General features: G+C 38.4%; 1 protein-coding gene across 1 annotated transcript in view; it reads left to right on the top strand.

Annotated features, from left to right (window-relative positions):
• Positions 1-16142, top strand: part of CUBN (cubilin) — a 308780-nt gene that overhangs the window by 129878 nt on the left and 162760 nt on the right. Inside the window, exon 29 of the mRNA XM_025396458.1 lies at positions 13750-13931. Within this exon, the coding sequence (XP_025252243.1) occupies positions 13750-13931 (182 nt within the window). The remainder of the gene's footprint in view (positions 1-13749; positions 13932-16142) is intronic.

Below are 16142 nucleotides of genomic sequence, written 5' to 3' on the forward strand. Positions count from 1 at the left end.
GGCATGAGGGTACAAAAGTTTTGCAAAGTGCAAGTCCTTCAGCTAGACCACACATTCTCTGCATTCTCCACTGGGGAAGTATCAACTCCAAGGAGGTAAAATTGGCTCTTGGTAGGGGGATTAAGAAATTCTTACTCTTTAATGTATAAAGCATAAAGATATACAGTACATAACAGATATACAATATACTTGTATTAAATTTTCATGGTTGAGAATTTGGAAAAAAATGTCTGAACAGTCTCCTCAGGGGGCTGATAATGAAGAAAAGGTGAGAAACACTAGGGAAAGGGAGTGATAGAAGTTGAGGCAGGACAGGTTATCAGAAACCAATTGATAAGAAACATTGCCAGAATTTGGATTTTATTCTGCCATCAGGGAAAGACCACCAAGGATTTTTAAGTGGGAAATTCAGTGATGCAAACACAAGTACACTTTAGAATAAGAGTTCTGGTAAGTAGAGGGACGCCTAAGAAGAGGAAGAGACTGAGAGTTTGAGTGACTTGTTAGGGGGCTATTATATCAGAGCAGGGAGAAAAGAAATGAGTAGTGGGTGAGGCAGTGTATTAAAGAGCTGTTTAGGGCCGGGCACAGTGGCTCACACCTGTAATCTCAGCACTTTGAGAGGCCAAGGTGGGTGGACCATGAGGTCAGGAGTTTGAGACTGGCCTGACCAACCCCATCTCTACTAAAAATACAAAAATTAGCCAGGTATGGTGGTACGTGCCTGTAATCCTAGCTACTCAGGAAGTTGAGGCAGGAGAATAGCTTGAATCTGGGAGGCAGAGGTTGCAGTGAGCCAAGATGGCAGATCTGATGGTGGAGTAGATGTGTGTCAGTCTGGGGGAGAGAAGAAGGAATCATGGACAGCTCCAGCTTTCCTGTGGTATATGATTTGACACATGTTGGTGCCATTATTCATAGATAGGAAATCCCAGAAAAAGACCATGTTTGGGGGAAAATTGTGAGCTCCGATTTGAACATGCTGCATTTGAGATGTTCAGGGGATGTATCCTTTCAGCAATGGCCGGTGTGAGTATAAAAATTAGGTGAGGATTTGGGCCAGAGAAAGAGACATTGGAATAAACTATGTGTTGGTGAATTTGGATTGGGAGCATGATGAAATATATATCCAAAACTGTGCAAGGTATTTTTAGGCATATGAAAGAAATACCACGTTAGTCTTTGTCTTCAACCTGTGCATGATCAGTTAGGAAGCAGGTGTAGAAAACTAACAGAAGTGCTGAACTGTAAGGTGCCTATTGCAAGGCTAGTGAGGAGGCTGGAAGTCACTGGGGAAAATCTTCATGGACTCTGTGAGATTTTAGAGCCCTTGAAGAATGATCAGGACAAGAATTGACAGATGGTGCCTGGATCAGCATGAGCAAAGAAAGAGATAGAAATAAGCCTGATGTAATGAAGACAATGGGGTATGAGGCTTCATAGACCTCCTGGGCTAGATTCTTTAAAACTCTCAAAGCCAGCCAGACAAGTGTGAACTTAATGTAGTAAGGAAAAGGGAACCACTGTTGTTTTAGGTAGTGGAGTGGGAAATGTCAAGGGAGGAGATTACAGTTGGAGAAATCATAGATCACAGTGATAGAGGCAACCCCAGGGGACTATTCTGGGTCCTGGATACTGAGAGCGGGGAATAGAGGTCTGCAGAGCCAAGACAACTGACGATCAAAGGGGAGTAACATTCTGATAAATCCTCAGCAAAGACACTCAAGGGCTATGTGGCCAGTGCTGTGATAAATCCTGGCCCAGAAAATATTAGACCAATTGCCACATTCTCTCTTCCTAATAATTTCTTCAAAGTTATAACTTTGAAATACAGACTCATGATTACCTGAGTTTTCCAGTTTGAAAATGATTTTAGGAGTCTTTTTTGTTATTGAACAAGCAACTTTTGTTGAACAAAAAATTTTATTGAACAAAAAAATGTTGTTCAATTTAAAATTTTTATTATTGTATGTCCTTGATGCCACGTGGTGAAATAATTCACAACAATCTGGAAGTATGATGTTGGGCAATGGAAGTGATTTATGAATTGTAGTCAGCAAAGATTCTAGGGCAGGTTCACAGGGCTGAGCTGTGAATCACACTGTCTGGTTCTAATCTCAGGCGCAGACCTTTCTCTCCGTAGGTGATGAAATTGCTTTCACAGTGTCGCTTCCTGCTAGGCTGTGATAGACATAACGTCACACAGAGAGAAATGGTAAAGTACCCATCCATCCGCCTCCAAAGTAACCTCAAGAATGTGATGTCAGATAAAGAAATCCTGCTTGGTTTTGGTAAAAATTTAAGTAAAAGAGAAGCTTTTAAAAACAACCAGCTCTGTTTAAGTTAAGAGATATTTCCCTAAATGCTGACTGTTCTTTCTCTCACATTTATATATGCTATATCCCATCCTGCGTATGATGGCTTTTTCAGCCTATTTGATATTTTGGGCTTTTGACTTTGTGATAGTCTTAAAATATTTTTAAGCATGGAGACTGGAAATGAGTTCCATCTTAATGTGGAACCAAAGCACAGGTTTCTGCATTGTGATACTGAGTCTGATTTTTATTTATGACAAATTTTCACTTACATCTTTTCTGCAAAGAAATTCTTAATGGACGATGCTGATTTCTAAGAAATCTGTTCTAAATAACTCCTTGTTGTAAAGTTGGGATAATGACCAAGAAAATCCTGCAGTTCTTTTGGCCTTGACTTCAGAGCTTCTCCAGCAAGGTCCCAATGATCAGAGGCAGCGTTAAAGCTATGCATATGCAGACCTTTCAGAATGAGTGGAAAAGCTCACTCCTGACATTTCTACCTCCTTGACGACAGCAGTAAATACACATCCACACAGTTGACCTTCATCTCATGTTGGCTCTGAGTCTCTTCACCAGCAAGGGCCTCTCAGGAGTCTCGCCTCCCCATTCCCATGTCGCCACTGTTTGAAAAAGTTGGAGTTCTATTTCTATTGCCACTCTTTGAAACCGTTATAAAAAGAAAAAAAAATAACCCTCAAACCACCATGACCTTCCCAAATCATAGATTGCACAATTTGTAATCACAGTCCTTGAGATCTGGGCCAAAGGAAGGGCTTTCTCGAAACTTCTGTTTGTGTTCTCGTTCCCTGGCAACAATATCCCAAATAGAGGAATGCATGTACTTTGCAGGGGATTCCACACTTTTTCGTATGACACAAAAACTGAAACCACACTTTTTTTTTTCAGTTTCAAATATCATAGCAACCAAAAATGAAGTGTAAAACTGAGTTCTAAGCCAACTCAGAACAAATGTGACGTTCAGCGTAGAACCTGAATTTTTGTCCCCAGAGGTTTCTCTTTTTGACTATTGACTTAAATGTTGCCATATTTGTCTCAAACATTACATATCCAAGGGCTTGTTTTGTGTGAATGCACTGTGTACTCAGAGAAACAGAGAAAGCAATGCCAGCAGCATTGTCTCACAAACAGAACAAATCTGGTGGAGGACAGTAACTACCACTTATAAGAGTTAGTAGAATTTGATAATCTGTAGATCAGTAATGACTATAATATACTTTGTCCCTGACTTTTTATCCTTCCAATTTCACAGGCTACTCACATAATAGACTATTTTGACCCTGTGTACCAAAATAACGAAATTGAAGGAATACAGGATAAATAATATAGATTTTACCACCTAAATGTAATCTTAAATTTATCTGAAGACATTATGATAAAAATAAACTATATTGCCATATAAAGAGTGAATGAAAATATGATTAAATGCTTAGTGCATTGGTTTAATTGGCATCTCATTCACTATTACTGTTGTTGATGTTATCATTTTAAAACATGACTCTTAACATATGTAAATTAAAAATATGATCTCATGTCTCATCCCAATAATTCTCTGAAATGAGCATTATCATTCCCTTATTGTGGGTGAGAAAACTGAGGAAGGAACCTAAGAGAAGTTAAGTAATGTGTCCACACTCACGAATCCACCAAGCAATAGAATCAGAACACAAAACCCAGTGTGTGGTGTCAACCTCAAAGGCCATGTGATAAATAGCACCACGGTGTCTGAAAGCAAATAATTTTTCCCCACAACTTTTTGTTGCAAAAAAAGATCAAATTATACCACAATGCAAAGAAGGTCAGAGCTTAGAGTAGGTAATTTTATAAATTCCTGTAATAATAAATATTTTTAAAGAGATATGTGCAGTTTTTCCCAAGTAAATGGTGATCTAGTTTCAAAGGCTTCCCACTAAATGATGCAGTTCATTCTTTCTTCAGGTTCAAGTAGCAATAATATGTGGGTTGTAGTGGAGGGGTGCATTGCTTGGCAAAAGACAAGTTCCAAATAGCTAATGTTATTTGCAATCCTTAAACACAATTTCTGCTTTATTACTCATTTATAAAGTGCTGTTCTGGAGCTGCTATATGTTGCTGATGGAATTGACTGATCTGGGAGAAACCACGGAGATCATCTAGTCAGTTACCAAGGTTTAGTTACACAAAGTCGCTTACAAGAGGGAGAAGTTATATTAAAGTAAAGAGTGAAAGGGTAGCTGCCCCCGGAACAGCTTGGCCGGGCTGGGGTGGACCATGGGACCGGGGTGGAGCATGTGAGGATTTGGGTAGTTTAGTTGTTTTGCTTTCCCTAAGCTAAGGACCCAGGCTGGCTGGATGCAGGATTTGCCTTGCGAGGGGCCTGCAGCACGGGATGTTGTAATCACAGAAAACAACCTTGAGGTTCAGATTTGGACAGAGTTTAAAGGGTCACAGAACACCACTGCCCTGGACGTGGTGCTGCCCACATGTGTCCATTTCCCTGGGTGGAGCCCACTCCCTGCAGAAGGAAGGTTAGAGGTTGGGGGAGGTGAGGGAAGGAATCAGGGAGAGGCCTGCAATGTAGGGCCCTGGAGGCTCTTTTTCCTGTGAGAGCCCTGTGTACCAAAATAATGAAATTGAAGGAATGCAGGTTTGAATAAATATTTCTAAATAGAAGTATGACTGTTGAACTTGGAAACTGCCTACAGAGAACATGTTTTCTCTGTCTTTGTTTGAGGGATTTCATAAAGAAGCTTTCAGTAGCCTTCGGCATGACGACTTATTTCAGGGGAGATTAGTACAGTTATCTTAGTCTCATTTCTTTCCTTGGATCTTTTTGTACTAAACTGTGTTTAGAAGTCTTCAATCATTTCAAAAATATCTAAGGAGAGGGAAAAGAGATTGATTTCTCCTGAAGAATTGTAAGCAAGGGATTTCTACTGGGAAACCATTTTTTAATTTGATTGAAATTAGTAGCTTAAAAGGAAACTGATAAGGTTAATCAGAGTGAAAAGATGACAAGATTGGCTAACTTCTCTGGGTTACGATGAAAGATAGTATCCTTTTATACAGGAAATTAAATTTATATTACACAGAAACTCCAAAATTATGGGTTTTTTGGATTTCTTTCTCTTTGATGATGTACTAAGGGGAAACACATCAGTATTTAGATCTAGGCCATCTTAGATAGTCAGATGGCTATGACAGTCTTAACTTTGAATATTTATATGACATCTTGAATAGGAATGTAAAGGTCATTTTACAGCAGTTAACAGCATTGATTTCTAAGCTTCTTGTATCTGTTTTCCAAGTCACTGACTTCATGCAATGACTTATTCTTTCATTCTTTTTTATTGTGTCTCTACCATTGAAACCTGACGTTCTACTTTATATCCACTGCTGTATATAAATTAGTCGAATAAAATGGATTATCACAAAATATGGGGCAGGGATGAAGTCTTTGTGGAACATGAAACTTTCTAAACCTTTATTGACTCTCAAATGCTAGCAATTGTTATGACTTAACTCCCTCGTTCTCGGGTTTACCTATTTCTTCCTGATGTGATACCTGGCCTTGTATTTGCTGCTAGTTTTCTCAACAGTAGACCTTTTCTATTTTCATGAAAATTTTATCCTTGACCAACCATCTTCTAAATCTCAAGATGACAAATAGGAAGTAATAATTAAAAGATAAATACAGAAAGTTTACAAATGCACACTCTTTGGATACCACAGAAATAGTTGTTACCATTTTGTACCTACCTGGGAATTTGGCCACCTCATTTATCAGGAAAAGAATGAGGATATATTAGCTTCCTAGGGCTGCTGTAAATAAGTACCACAAACTGGGTGGCATGGGACAATAGAAATTTATTCTTTTTATTCTGGAGGCTGGAAGTCCAAAGTCAAGGTGTTGGCAGGGTCATCCCTCTGAAGGCTCTAGGGAAGACCCTTCCTTGCTTCTTCTAGCTTCTGTTGATTGATGGCTATCTTTGGCTTTCTAAGACTTGTAGATGTATAATTCCAATTTCTGTATCTATGCACACATGACCTTCTTCCTTCTTGGTGTCTGGGACCAAATTTCCCTCTTCGAATAAGGAAACCAAGAATATTGGATTCCAGTTCCACGCCAATCCAGTATGACCTCATTTTAACTTGATTACATCTGCGAAGACTCTTCCCTCCAAAAAGGCCACAGTCACAGGTTCCTGGTGGGCATAAGTCTGGGGGCACAGTGTTCAACCCAATACAGGGACAACTCTTTCCTCTCCTGGAGTCACCATGTTTTATCCTCTTCTTCCTTTTTTCTGTCTTCTTTATTCCTTATTTTTCTCAGGGAAATTTTATGTTCCTTGGCCTTTATATTACTTGATTTTCTTCTGTGATTTCATCTCGTGATCACTCCAGTTTGTGTCTCCGTCCTCACAGAATACATGCTATCTGACCAAATCCCTCAGAAAATTCATCTGCACATGCTTCATGTCCTTATGAATTTGAGGAGCTCCACCCTTGGCCTTGTGTTCAGAGAGGACTAGTGACCCCAGTAGGACAGATGCCTATCACTTGGCCACACACCTGTGAAATGTTGGGGAATTAACTGGTAACATCAAACCAGGAATTACTGACTTTTTGTGGTTCTCATTACATGTCAGTCACCTTTGAACAACTTTGGCCATTTTAAGGAGCCCACCACCATGCCCAGCTAAGTTTTTATATTTTTAACAGAGACAGGGTTTCACCATGTTTGCCAGGATGGTCTCGATCTCCAGACTTTGTCATCTGCCTGCCTCAGCCTCCCAAAGTCCTGGGATTATAAGCATGAGCCACCATGCCTAGCCCACAAGCTGCCTTTTTACACAATGAGGGCATACTGGCCTCGCCAATGAGGCACATCTCAAGGTCTTGTGGAACAGAAAGAGTTTTTATTTTTAAGTTATAGAAAAAAGCTAGTAAAATATAAATTGACCATTTTAATGGAGCATGTGAACATTGTCACTAATTATGTTTAAAATTTAATTCTCTTTTACCGTGCCTTGGCTTTTTGGCTTTGTGTTAACAGCAACTGTTGATTTCTCAGGCATTTCCTTTAGGAATGAAAGGATAAGGGTGGGAGGGTGTCGGTGTTGGGTCACTTCTCTCTTCCTTTTCTCCCATCCTCCTTGGGCTTTAGCCATGTCAATTTCAAGATGGCATTCCTCCTGATGCCATCAGTTTATGGCGTATAGTGCAAAGTGGTGACTGCATTTGAGCAGTCACAGGGCAATACAGCATTTACTTTTTAAACTTTGTGCCTCGGATTCCATTTAGCTGTTTCATTGCTGGTTTGCTTTTATTAAAGCTCTCATTAAAAACACACAGATATGAACTTAAAGATAGTACCTACATAGAAGGTTATTATTAAATGTTTCGGTACTGGAATTTTATAACTCATGGTTTGTTTTGGACAAAAACCAAAACAATATTAGCAAAGTTCTTTTATGAAGGTATTTTAAGTTATCTACACAAGTAAGCAGGTTTAGCAACAGCTTGTAACTCTTGGTCGTTATGAGTTCAGCAGCTCAATGTGCTTCCTACAGATAAAGCAAGCACTTCCTTTCAGCTGATGACTGAGAGTTTGGAGGAAAATCAAGTCAAACAGATGATCAGTCACCAGTACTAAAACTTTTATAAAGATTAACTCTTTAAAACTGAAAAACATAGGCTTCTCTTCAGGGCATTATTTTATTCCAGTTCAGCTGATGTCTAATGATGTATTCTGTTAGATTTTGCCTCAAAGTCAATTAAAAGAGTTTTGCTTTGTTTACATTTTCCAGGTTGCTATGGTGATTGTCTTCGGTGGAGGGACAGGACAGTAATGAGGGCAGTGTTCAACATTGTTAGTTCCATGCCTTTAAGCCGAAGTTCTCGGCAAGGCATGGGGGGAGAGAACAAGAAGTGGAGGTCAGGATGGGGGTGGGTTGGTGTCAGAATAGGGTTTTGCACCCACATCTGCCATTCAGTAAGTGATATGAGCATGTTCCACAGCTTTCTTGAACCTCACTTTGCTCACCTCTACAATGGGCCTGACATTATCATTGTTACCTGCCTCATGTTGTCATGATTAATTTCAAATAAAATAATGCATTTCAAATAAAAATAATTCAAATAAAATGAAAGCACTTGAGAACTGAACTACCATACAAATATGGATTGTCTTTTAAAAAATTTCTATGCACTTTAATGAACAACCAATTTCTTACCTCTTCTCGAGCTATTCATGATAGCTTTTTAGCTAGTAATTCTTCTAGCTCCAAGTCTTTGTCTCAAATCTGGGGATAAAGTCTTGTGAAGATACAAAACACGGCCAGGTGTGGTGGCTCATACCTGTAATCCCAGCACTTTGGGAGGGAAAGGTGGATCACTTGAGCCCAGGAGTTCAAGACCAGCCTGGGCAATATAGCAAGATCCTGTTTCAAAATAAAAGAGTAAAAAAAATGTAAAGATAGAATACATAGCATGTATGAAAGGATTATGATATGTACAACATTTAGCTAAAAACTTTGGATTGTTCCATTTATTCTATGTAACAACCCTATGAAGTAACTATTCATACTGCTGTAGAGGAAAGAAAGGTTAGATTACTTATCGAGGAACTATCACAGCCAGTTTAGGAACCCATTTATCTGAACCACAGCCCATGCTTCCTCTGTTACACTATAATGTTTCCAAAAGTTTTGCAATCTAACATGCCAATTAAGCAGTTCTAAAATCATGTCTACTCCATGAATACTTTCTCTTACCAAAGTGACAAAGAGCCACTGTGTCTATTTCTCTCAAAACTCTTTATTCCTCATGTCACTGTTCCCTTCTTGGTGGGTATTTTCATCTTTTTTATTTTTGAGATGGAGTCTTGCTCTGTCGCCCAGGCTAGAGTGCAGTGGTGCAATCTCGGCTCACTGCAACCTCCACCTCCTGGGTTCAAGCAATTCTCCTGCTTCAGTCTCCCGAATAGTTGAGATTATAGACGCACACCACGACACCCAGCTAATTTTTGCATTTTTAATAGAGACAGAGTTCCACCATGTTGGACAGTCTAGTTTTGAACTCCTGACCTCAGGTGTTCTGCCCACCTTGGTCTCCCAAAGTACTAGGATTACAGGCGTGAACCACCACGCCTGGCTGGTATTTTCATCTTTTACATTTTCTTCTTTATGTAGACCTTGAAAGGCTTTTCTAAATCATTGTCATCTATTTTAGATTACGAATGACCAGTTTTAAAAACTTCTCTATTTCTTTTACATTTTATTGTTCATTCAACCAGACAGGTAACCGGATGATGACAAGGATGTTGGTGGTCTAAACATCCCTGCCTGTGTTATTTCCTGATGGGTATTGGTTGATATAACTTCTTTCATTTCCAGCATTTCCAGACTTGTGTATTCTCCATCTCTTTTTCCCATCCCTGTTTGTGATCCCTTTGTCATGCATCTAGAGTCGCAAATATGACTGGTAATGGCATGATGAGATATTTATTCTTATTTGTAACTTACCAGTGATTAACATGTAAAGGATAGACTAGAATTCAGATTGTTTTCTTCAAATAAAACTTACTGAAATTACTCTTGGTAAACTGAAAGAAAAGCAAAAAGAGTTTAATAACTTGCAAGAAGACATGTGGGTAATAGCACTTTTTATGTCTATAAATGTCCTTCTTTTTTTCAAGAGATATTAAATACACTTGGCTTCTATAGCACTGCTTATATTATGGGCTGATGCTCAATAAACACTTATGAGTGAATGAATGAATAAATACATGGAATTGGGAAGCTATTTTATCTCTTTCAAATTTTAGAAATACAAAGAGAGTTAAGTTTCTACCATAATTACCAGAATTAACTTTACCTCCTAGTACTTTATAATTTTGACTAAAAATTACCACTAATCTATCCTATTTTGCATTTGCTGTGAATTTTTAAATCAAATGTTACCTTTTGATATGTTAAACCTCAGAGGTAGTGAGAGCATGAAGGAGAAAAAGAAAACTTCAGATATTTCAAGCCCTAACAGTTTCTTTCTCTCTTTCTCATAACCATACAATATTTTTCCTGACAGAGTATCACTTATAAAGTTGAAATTTCTCCACTGGGCGTGGTGGCTCACACCTGTAATTCCAGTACTTTGGGAGGCCAAGGCGGGTGGATCACCCAAGGTCAGGAGTTCAAGACCAGGCTGGCCAACATGGTGAAACTGCATCTCTACTTTTAAAAAAAAAAAAAAAAAAAGGAAAAGAAAAAGAAATTTTTCTTTAAAAAACATACACACATGTGCTATTAACAAGAAATACTTAAAAATAAAATTTTGCTCTGTTTATTAAGCAAACCTTATTATTTGCTTTAAATCCTAGGAAAAAAGACATTGTGGGTCCATATAACTGAACTGTAATTTTTTAAAAACATTACTGAATGCCACACATCTGTATTACCATTCCAGTTTACAGTGACTAATTTAAGGATATTAGTATCCTGTTATTTGCAAAGGAATTCACAAGGAAACCTAAAACAATTGGAAAAGACAATGGAAAAATGTTACACAGAGTTTTAGATGAATCAACTGTGGCAAAAAAAAATTGAATCAGATTGGCCGATGAACTAATGCTAAGTAAAAATGCAGATATGAGCTATCTAAGCTTTCGTTTCCTTCTTATCTTTTATATCATGTGGCTATAAAGTTATTTTCCTCTAGATTTTTTCCATTGGATAATTTATTTGATACCACTGATAGAAAGAACCATCTGAACTGAAAATGCAAGCTGAGAAAAAAATTTGAGTAACAGGCTTGGCTTACCTATAATGTATTTTAGTAAAAGGTGGTATATCTTAACATGAGTTACATGAGCCACTGTGTTGTACCACTCCAGGAGCATCGTGTTATAGAATGTCCTGTGAGCAGTACTCCACTCCCTGGATTTGGGCAGTGGTACAGGAGATATGGACAATCTGTGATGATTTTGGCTTCAGGAATATTTGCCATGTGTTGTTGTAGTCGGACAAATATTTTCTCATCTTTTATGGTACTTGTGTTTTTTTAAGATTCACCATAGTCTATAAACAATGTCAGCACATCTAATTTTAAACAGCTTTTTCATAGCCTTTAGAAATAAAAGCGGGAACTTTATAGGAAACAGGAAAGATATTGCTCTGTGCAATACATTTAAAGTCTGAAAATGCAGAGGTTTTCAAGTGCAAGGAGACTGAGAAGTCAAGAAGATAGTAGTGCTTTGAGCTAGAGTCAGATTTCTCTGCCGAATCAATATTCTTAGAATTCTCAGTGCTTCTTGGTGCAGTGGGAAATTCTGTATGGAGGTTTTCTTTTTTAACTCCTTAACTTTTAAAAGCTTTTCTTCCAACTCACTGTATAGGAGGAATTTGCATAGAGTGGATACTAGACAAGATCTCAGACTTGGTGTCTGTCTTTAGAAGCCATGGTAGTTTAATGTCATTCATGTGAAAAATGCACATTTACTCATAATGGAGTGAGGAGGCGCTGTTGTTTTTATTTATTTTATTTTATTTTTTTAATTATTATACGTTAAGTTCTAGGGTACATGTGCACAACGTGCAGGTTTGTTACATATGTATGCATGTGCCATGTTGGTGTGCTGCACCCATTAACTCGTCATTTACATTAGGTATTTCTCCTAATGCTATCCCTCCCCCCTCCCCCACCCCACGACAGGCCTTGGTGTGTGATGTTCCCCTTCCTGTGTCCAAGTGTTCTCATTGTTCAATTCCCACCTATGAGTGAGAACCTGCAGTGTTTGGTTTTCTGTTCTTGCGATAGTTTGCTCAGAATGATGGTTTCTAGCTTCATCCATGTCCCTACAAAGGACATGGACTCATCCTTTTTTATGGCTGCATAGTATTCCATGGTGTATATGTGCCACATTTTCTTAATCCAGTCTATCATTGATGGACATTTGGGTTGGTTCCAAGTCTTTGCTATTGTGAATAGTGCCACAATAAACTTACGTGTGCATGTGTCTTTATAGTAGCATGATTTATAATCCCAGTAATGGAATGGCTGGGTCAAATGGTATTTCTAGTTCTAGATCCTTGAGGAATCGCCACACTGTCTTCCACAATGGTTGAACTAGTTTACACTCCTACCAACAGTGTTAAGAGTGTTCCTATTTCTCCACATCTTCTCCAGCACCTGTTGTTTCCTGACTTTTTAATGATTGCACATGAAAAGCTTTGAAGAATAAGAGCAGGCAATTGGAAGAATTTACCAACCAATAAAGAATATTCCAAAAAAAAGAATGAAAGAAAAAGAGGCCCGGAAATGTTAACAAGAGCAAAAAACGTTTTGTTATTCACCAAAAATTGCTGTTGGAAAACAAGATAATCTCTTTTCTAATTTTGTCTCTCACAAGCCTTCCTTAAATTTTACCTCTTCTGCAAAGTTTTCTCTTCCTCTCCATACTGAAATCTCTGTCTGAATTCCTGCAAACAATGTGAGAGCCTGTGTGGTATAGTAATGAAGTACTAAGATACAACCAGATCACCTCAGTTAGTGTCCTAATATCAATTAACCTTGAAAAATCCACACCACCTCTGTTTGCACTGATTTGCTCATTTAAGAAATGGATCCTAACAGTACCTGCCTCATGTGGTCCTTATGAGTATTGAAACGGGAAATACATGGAGAGCTCATATGAGCACTCAATGAAAGGCGGCATTATTCTATTGTGTGCCGCAGGCTACGGCATTTGATTATTTGTTGTCATGGTCTGCCTGAATGGCTTTCTAAGGCATGACATATCAACATTCTTAAACACATGCTGTTGTCTTTTTCCTTGGTTGGATTTTTCTATATCCATTGTATTTTTTTTTTTTTTTTTTAATGTCAGTTTCCTGAGTTAGGACCTATATCATTTACTTGTTTATTTCCTACAGTCTTTGGTACAAAGCTAAGGATTTTTAGCACCTAAAATTCTAGTTCTTAGATCTGCACGGGACTATGGAATAATGTATTAGCTACAAGGATACTGAAGACCCAGGGACCTGAAGTTCACGACCACGGCTCACACAGCCCGTTGTACTTCCTACTATGTTATGTAATTCTTGCCTCATTATAATAAAGAAAATCTAAAATTAGAGTGACTTTTTAAAAAAAAAAAGTACAAAGGTTTGATATGGTAAGAAAAAGGATTGAGCATTATTGTACTAAATTATATATAATCAGTGTTTTATTTTTGGATGTATAAAGTTAATAAGTTGTAGCCATGATTTTTTTCTCGTTGTTCTATAACTGCATAATTATAACTTTATTGTAACTTAATGGTTTTCTCCTAAATTAGGCATTGTATATTTTTGATGAACTTTCGGTGAGTTGAATTTGTGAATTATCTTCCACGGGCTGCTGCCCACTTTGAAATGACTGAGCCTTGCTGTTTTAACAGGTTGTGGTGGAGAGCTGTCTGGGGCCACAGGCTCCTTCAGCAGCCCCGGGTACCCCAACACGTATCCACCCAACAAGGAGTGTATCTGGTACATTAGGACGGCCCCCGGGAGTAGCATTCAGCTCACCATCCATGACTTCGATGTGGAGTATCATTCAAGATGCAACTTTGATGTCTTGGAGGTAGGAAGTGAGATGGTTTTTTCAGTACATCCCAAAGTTTGGGGTAGAACAGGAAATCACTCTGCCAAGATTCCGAATTCTTTCCAGTGGTCAGCAGTGTTCTATTCTTAGACATTTTAATGAGCATCAGCCCTTCGGTGATCATTTGGTAGACATGGGATTAATATGTGGTTCGGGTTTCCCTGAAGCAATGCCTGAAGGCCTTGGCTGTAGCTGAGTTAGGTGATGCCGGGAAGCAGGAGCCCAGGACCAGTGAGTGAAGGAAAGGGGGAGGGGAACCAGCAGAGGGAGCCCCTGGGGGCAACTTGGACTCTCTGTGCTGGGAGGCTCTGAAGGACCATACTGGAGGCACTCATCCCCCTACTCTGGTTCCCATTGGTAAGGACTGTGCTTGGGATGGCTCACACCTCACCCTTGCCGTCTGAGAAAGCTCCCCTAGAAAAAGCATTCGCGTGGCGGAGCATAGGGACTGGCCCTGCCAACAAGCACAGCGACGGCCTGCCAGAGCTGCTGCTGCTCTTCAAGGGGCGCCAGGGCCATCTGCCTCAGAGGGCTTTTGCAAAAAAATGGCCACCTAGGTAGCGTGAGGCATTTGAAGATGAAAATTTTCCCAGCGCTACTGCAAAGGGTATGTCTCGGATCATTAAAATAGTCTTTGAGAATCTTGAGCCCAAAAGTTTATTATAATCAATTTTTAATTGCAGGAATCTAGTCATTAGAATATGCGTGTGTGTGTATATATATATATTTTTAAATATATAGTTTTAAAATATTTTGTTATAGTTTATAAAATTATATAAATATTTGTTATAATTATATAACATACTATATAATTACATTATTTATATAATATTCTTATATAATTTTATAACATATATAGATGTCCCAGATATATGTAATATTATGTAGTATATTATATACTTACATTATAAATTATAGTTAATAATTACAAATATTAACATTTATTATTATAATAAATTATATTGTTCTATATTTTAATGTAAGTATACCATATACTATATAATTATGTCATATGTTATATATAGTTACATATATGTAACACGTTTATTATGTATACTTTGAACTTTGACCTGTCTGCAAACTTTAATGTCTTCCAAATACACACAAAAATCCTGTCACCTCAGCTCTAGGGACTGCTGTAGCACAGCATGACAAGGATTCTATATCCAGTACAACCTAAATTCCATGAGGCTAGATATTTGTTTGCTTTGTTTTACTGTTATATTCCCAGCTCCACAGAGTACCTGGCAAATAGTAAACACTCAATAGAAGTTTGTGGAATGAATGAAAGCATCAAAGTCTCTGATTGGCACACCATAATAATGTATATTTAGGGTACTTTACAAAGGAATTTTTGCCTCCATGTTCTCATTTAAACATGAAATCATTCCATGAGGTAAGAGGGGAAGTTTATTCCCATTTTACAGTGGTCAAAACTAAGTCTCAAAAAGATTAATGGGTTTTTCCATGACCACATGGAGGGGGAGTGGAAGAGCTGATAACTGAAGCCAGTCACTGTTCAACACTCCAGTAAACCCTGAGACCATAGATGGGTGCAGGGTGCAAGGGGTTGATATGAGTAATATGGACGTTACAGGAAACTTTAACAAAAACTTTAATTATAAAACAAGTTCTTACCTTGAAAAGAAATGAAGTCATCCCCTCAGTGAGAATCACTAGGAATTACTTTTAGCAATTCATCACGAAATCATTCAATCACTACTTTCAGTAATTCGTTACTTTCAGTAATTTAGTAAAGTCATCCTTCTCGGTGAGAGTCACTAGGAATTACTTTTAGTAGCTCTAAAAGACTTACCAGTTTTATCTCTGATTTCATTTACTGTAGCTCTACGGACAATTTGCTGTTGTCTGATGATAGAGCTACAGTAAATGAAATCGGATAGAACTAGAAAGTCTTCACGGAAGGACTGCTGCCGAGTCATGACTCCATCTCAGAGGAGAAACAAGGTGCCTCCTGAAATTCACACTCACAGCACAAAGTAGTACTGGTATCCACGTGCAGAATGTTCAGATGGCCTCGCTCACCAGCAAGGATATTGCTTGGTTGCACTAAACCCCTTATCACTTACAAAGGGCTGGTGGCGGATCTTCCACAGCTATGTGCCCTGTTCCAAACCCTTTATTTTCATACTCTAAAGTGCATGTGATTTTTGCCCACTTAGCAAAATA

Source organism: Theropithecus gelada, chromosome 9 (assembly GCF_003255815.1).
Source record: "Theropithecus gelada isolate Dixy chromosome 9, Tgel_1.0, whole genome shotgun sequence".
NCBI lineage: Eukaryota > Metazoa > Chordata > Mammalia > Primates > Cercopithecidae > Theropithecus > Theropithecus gelada.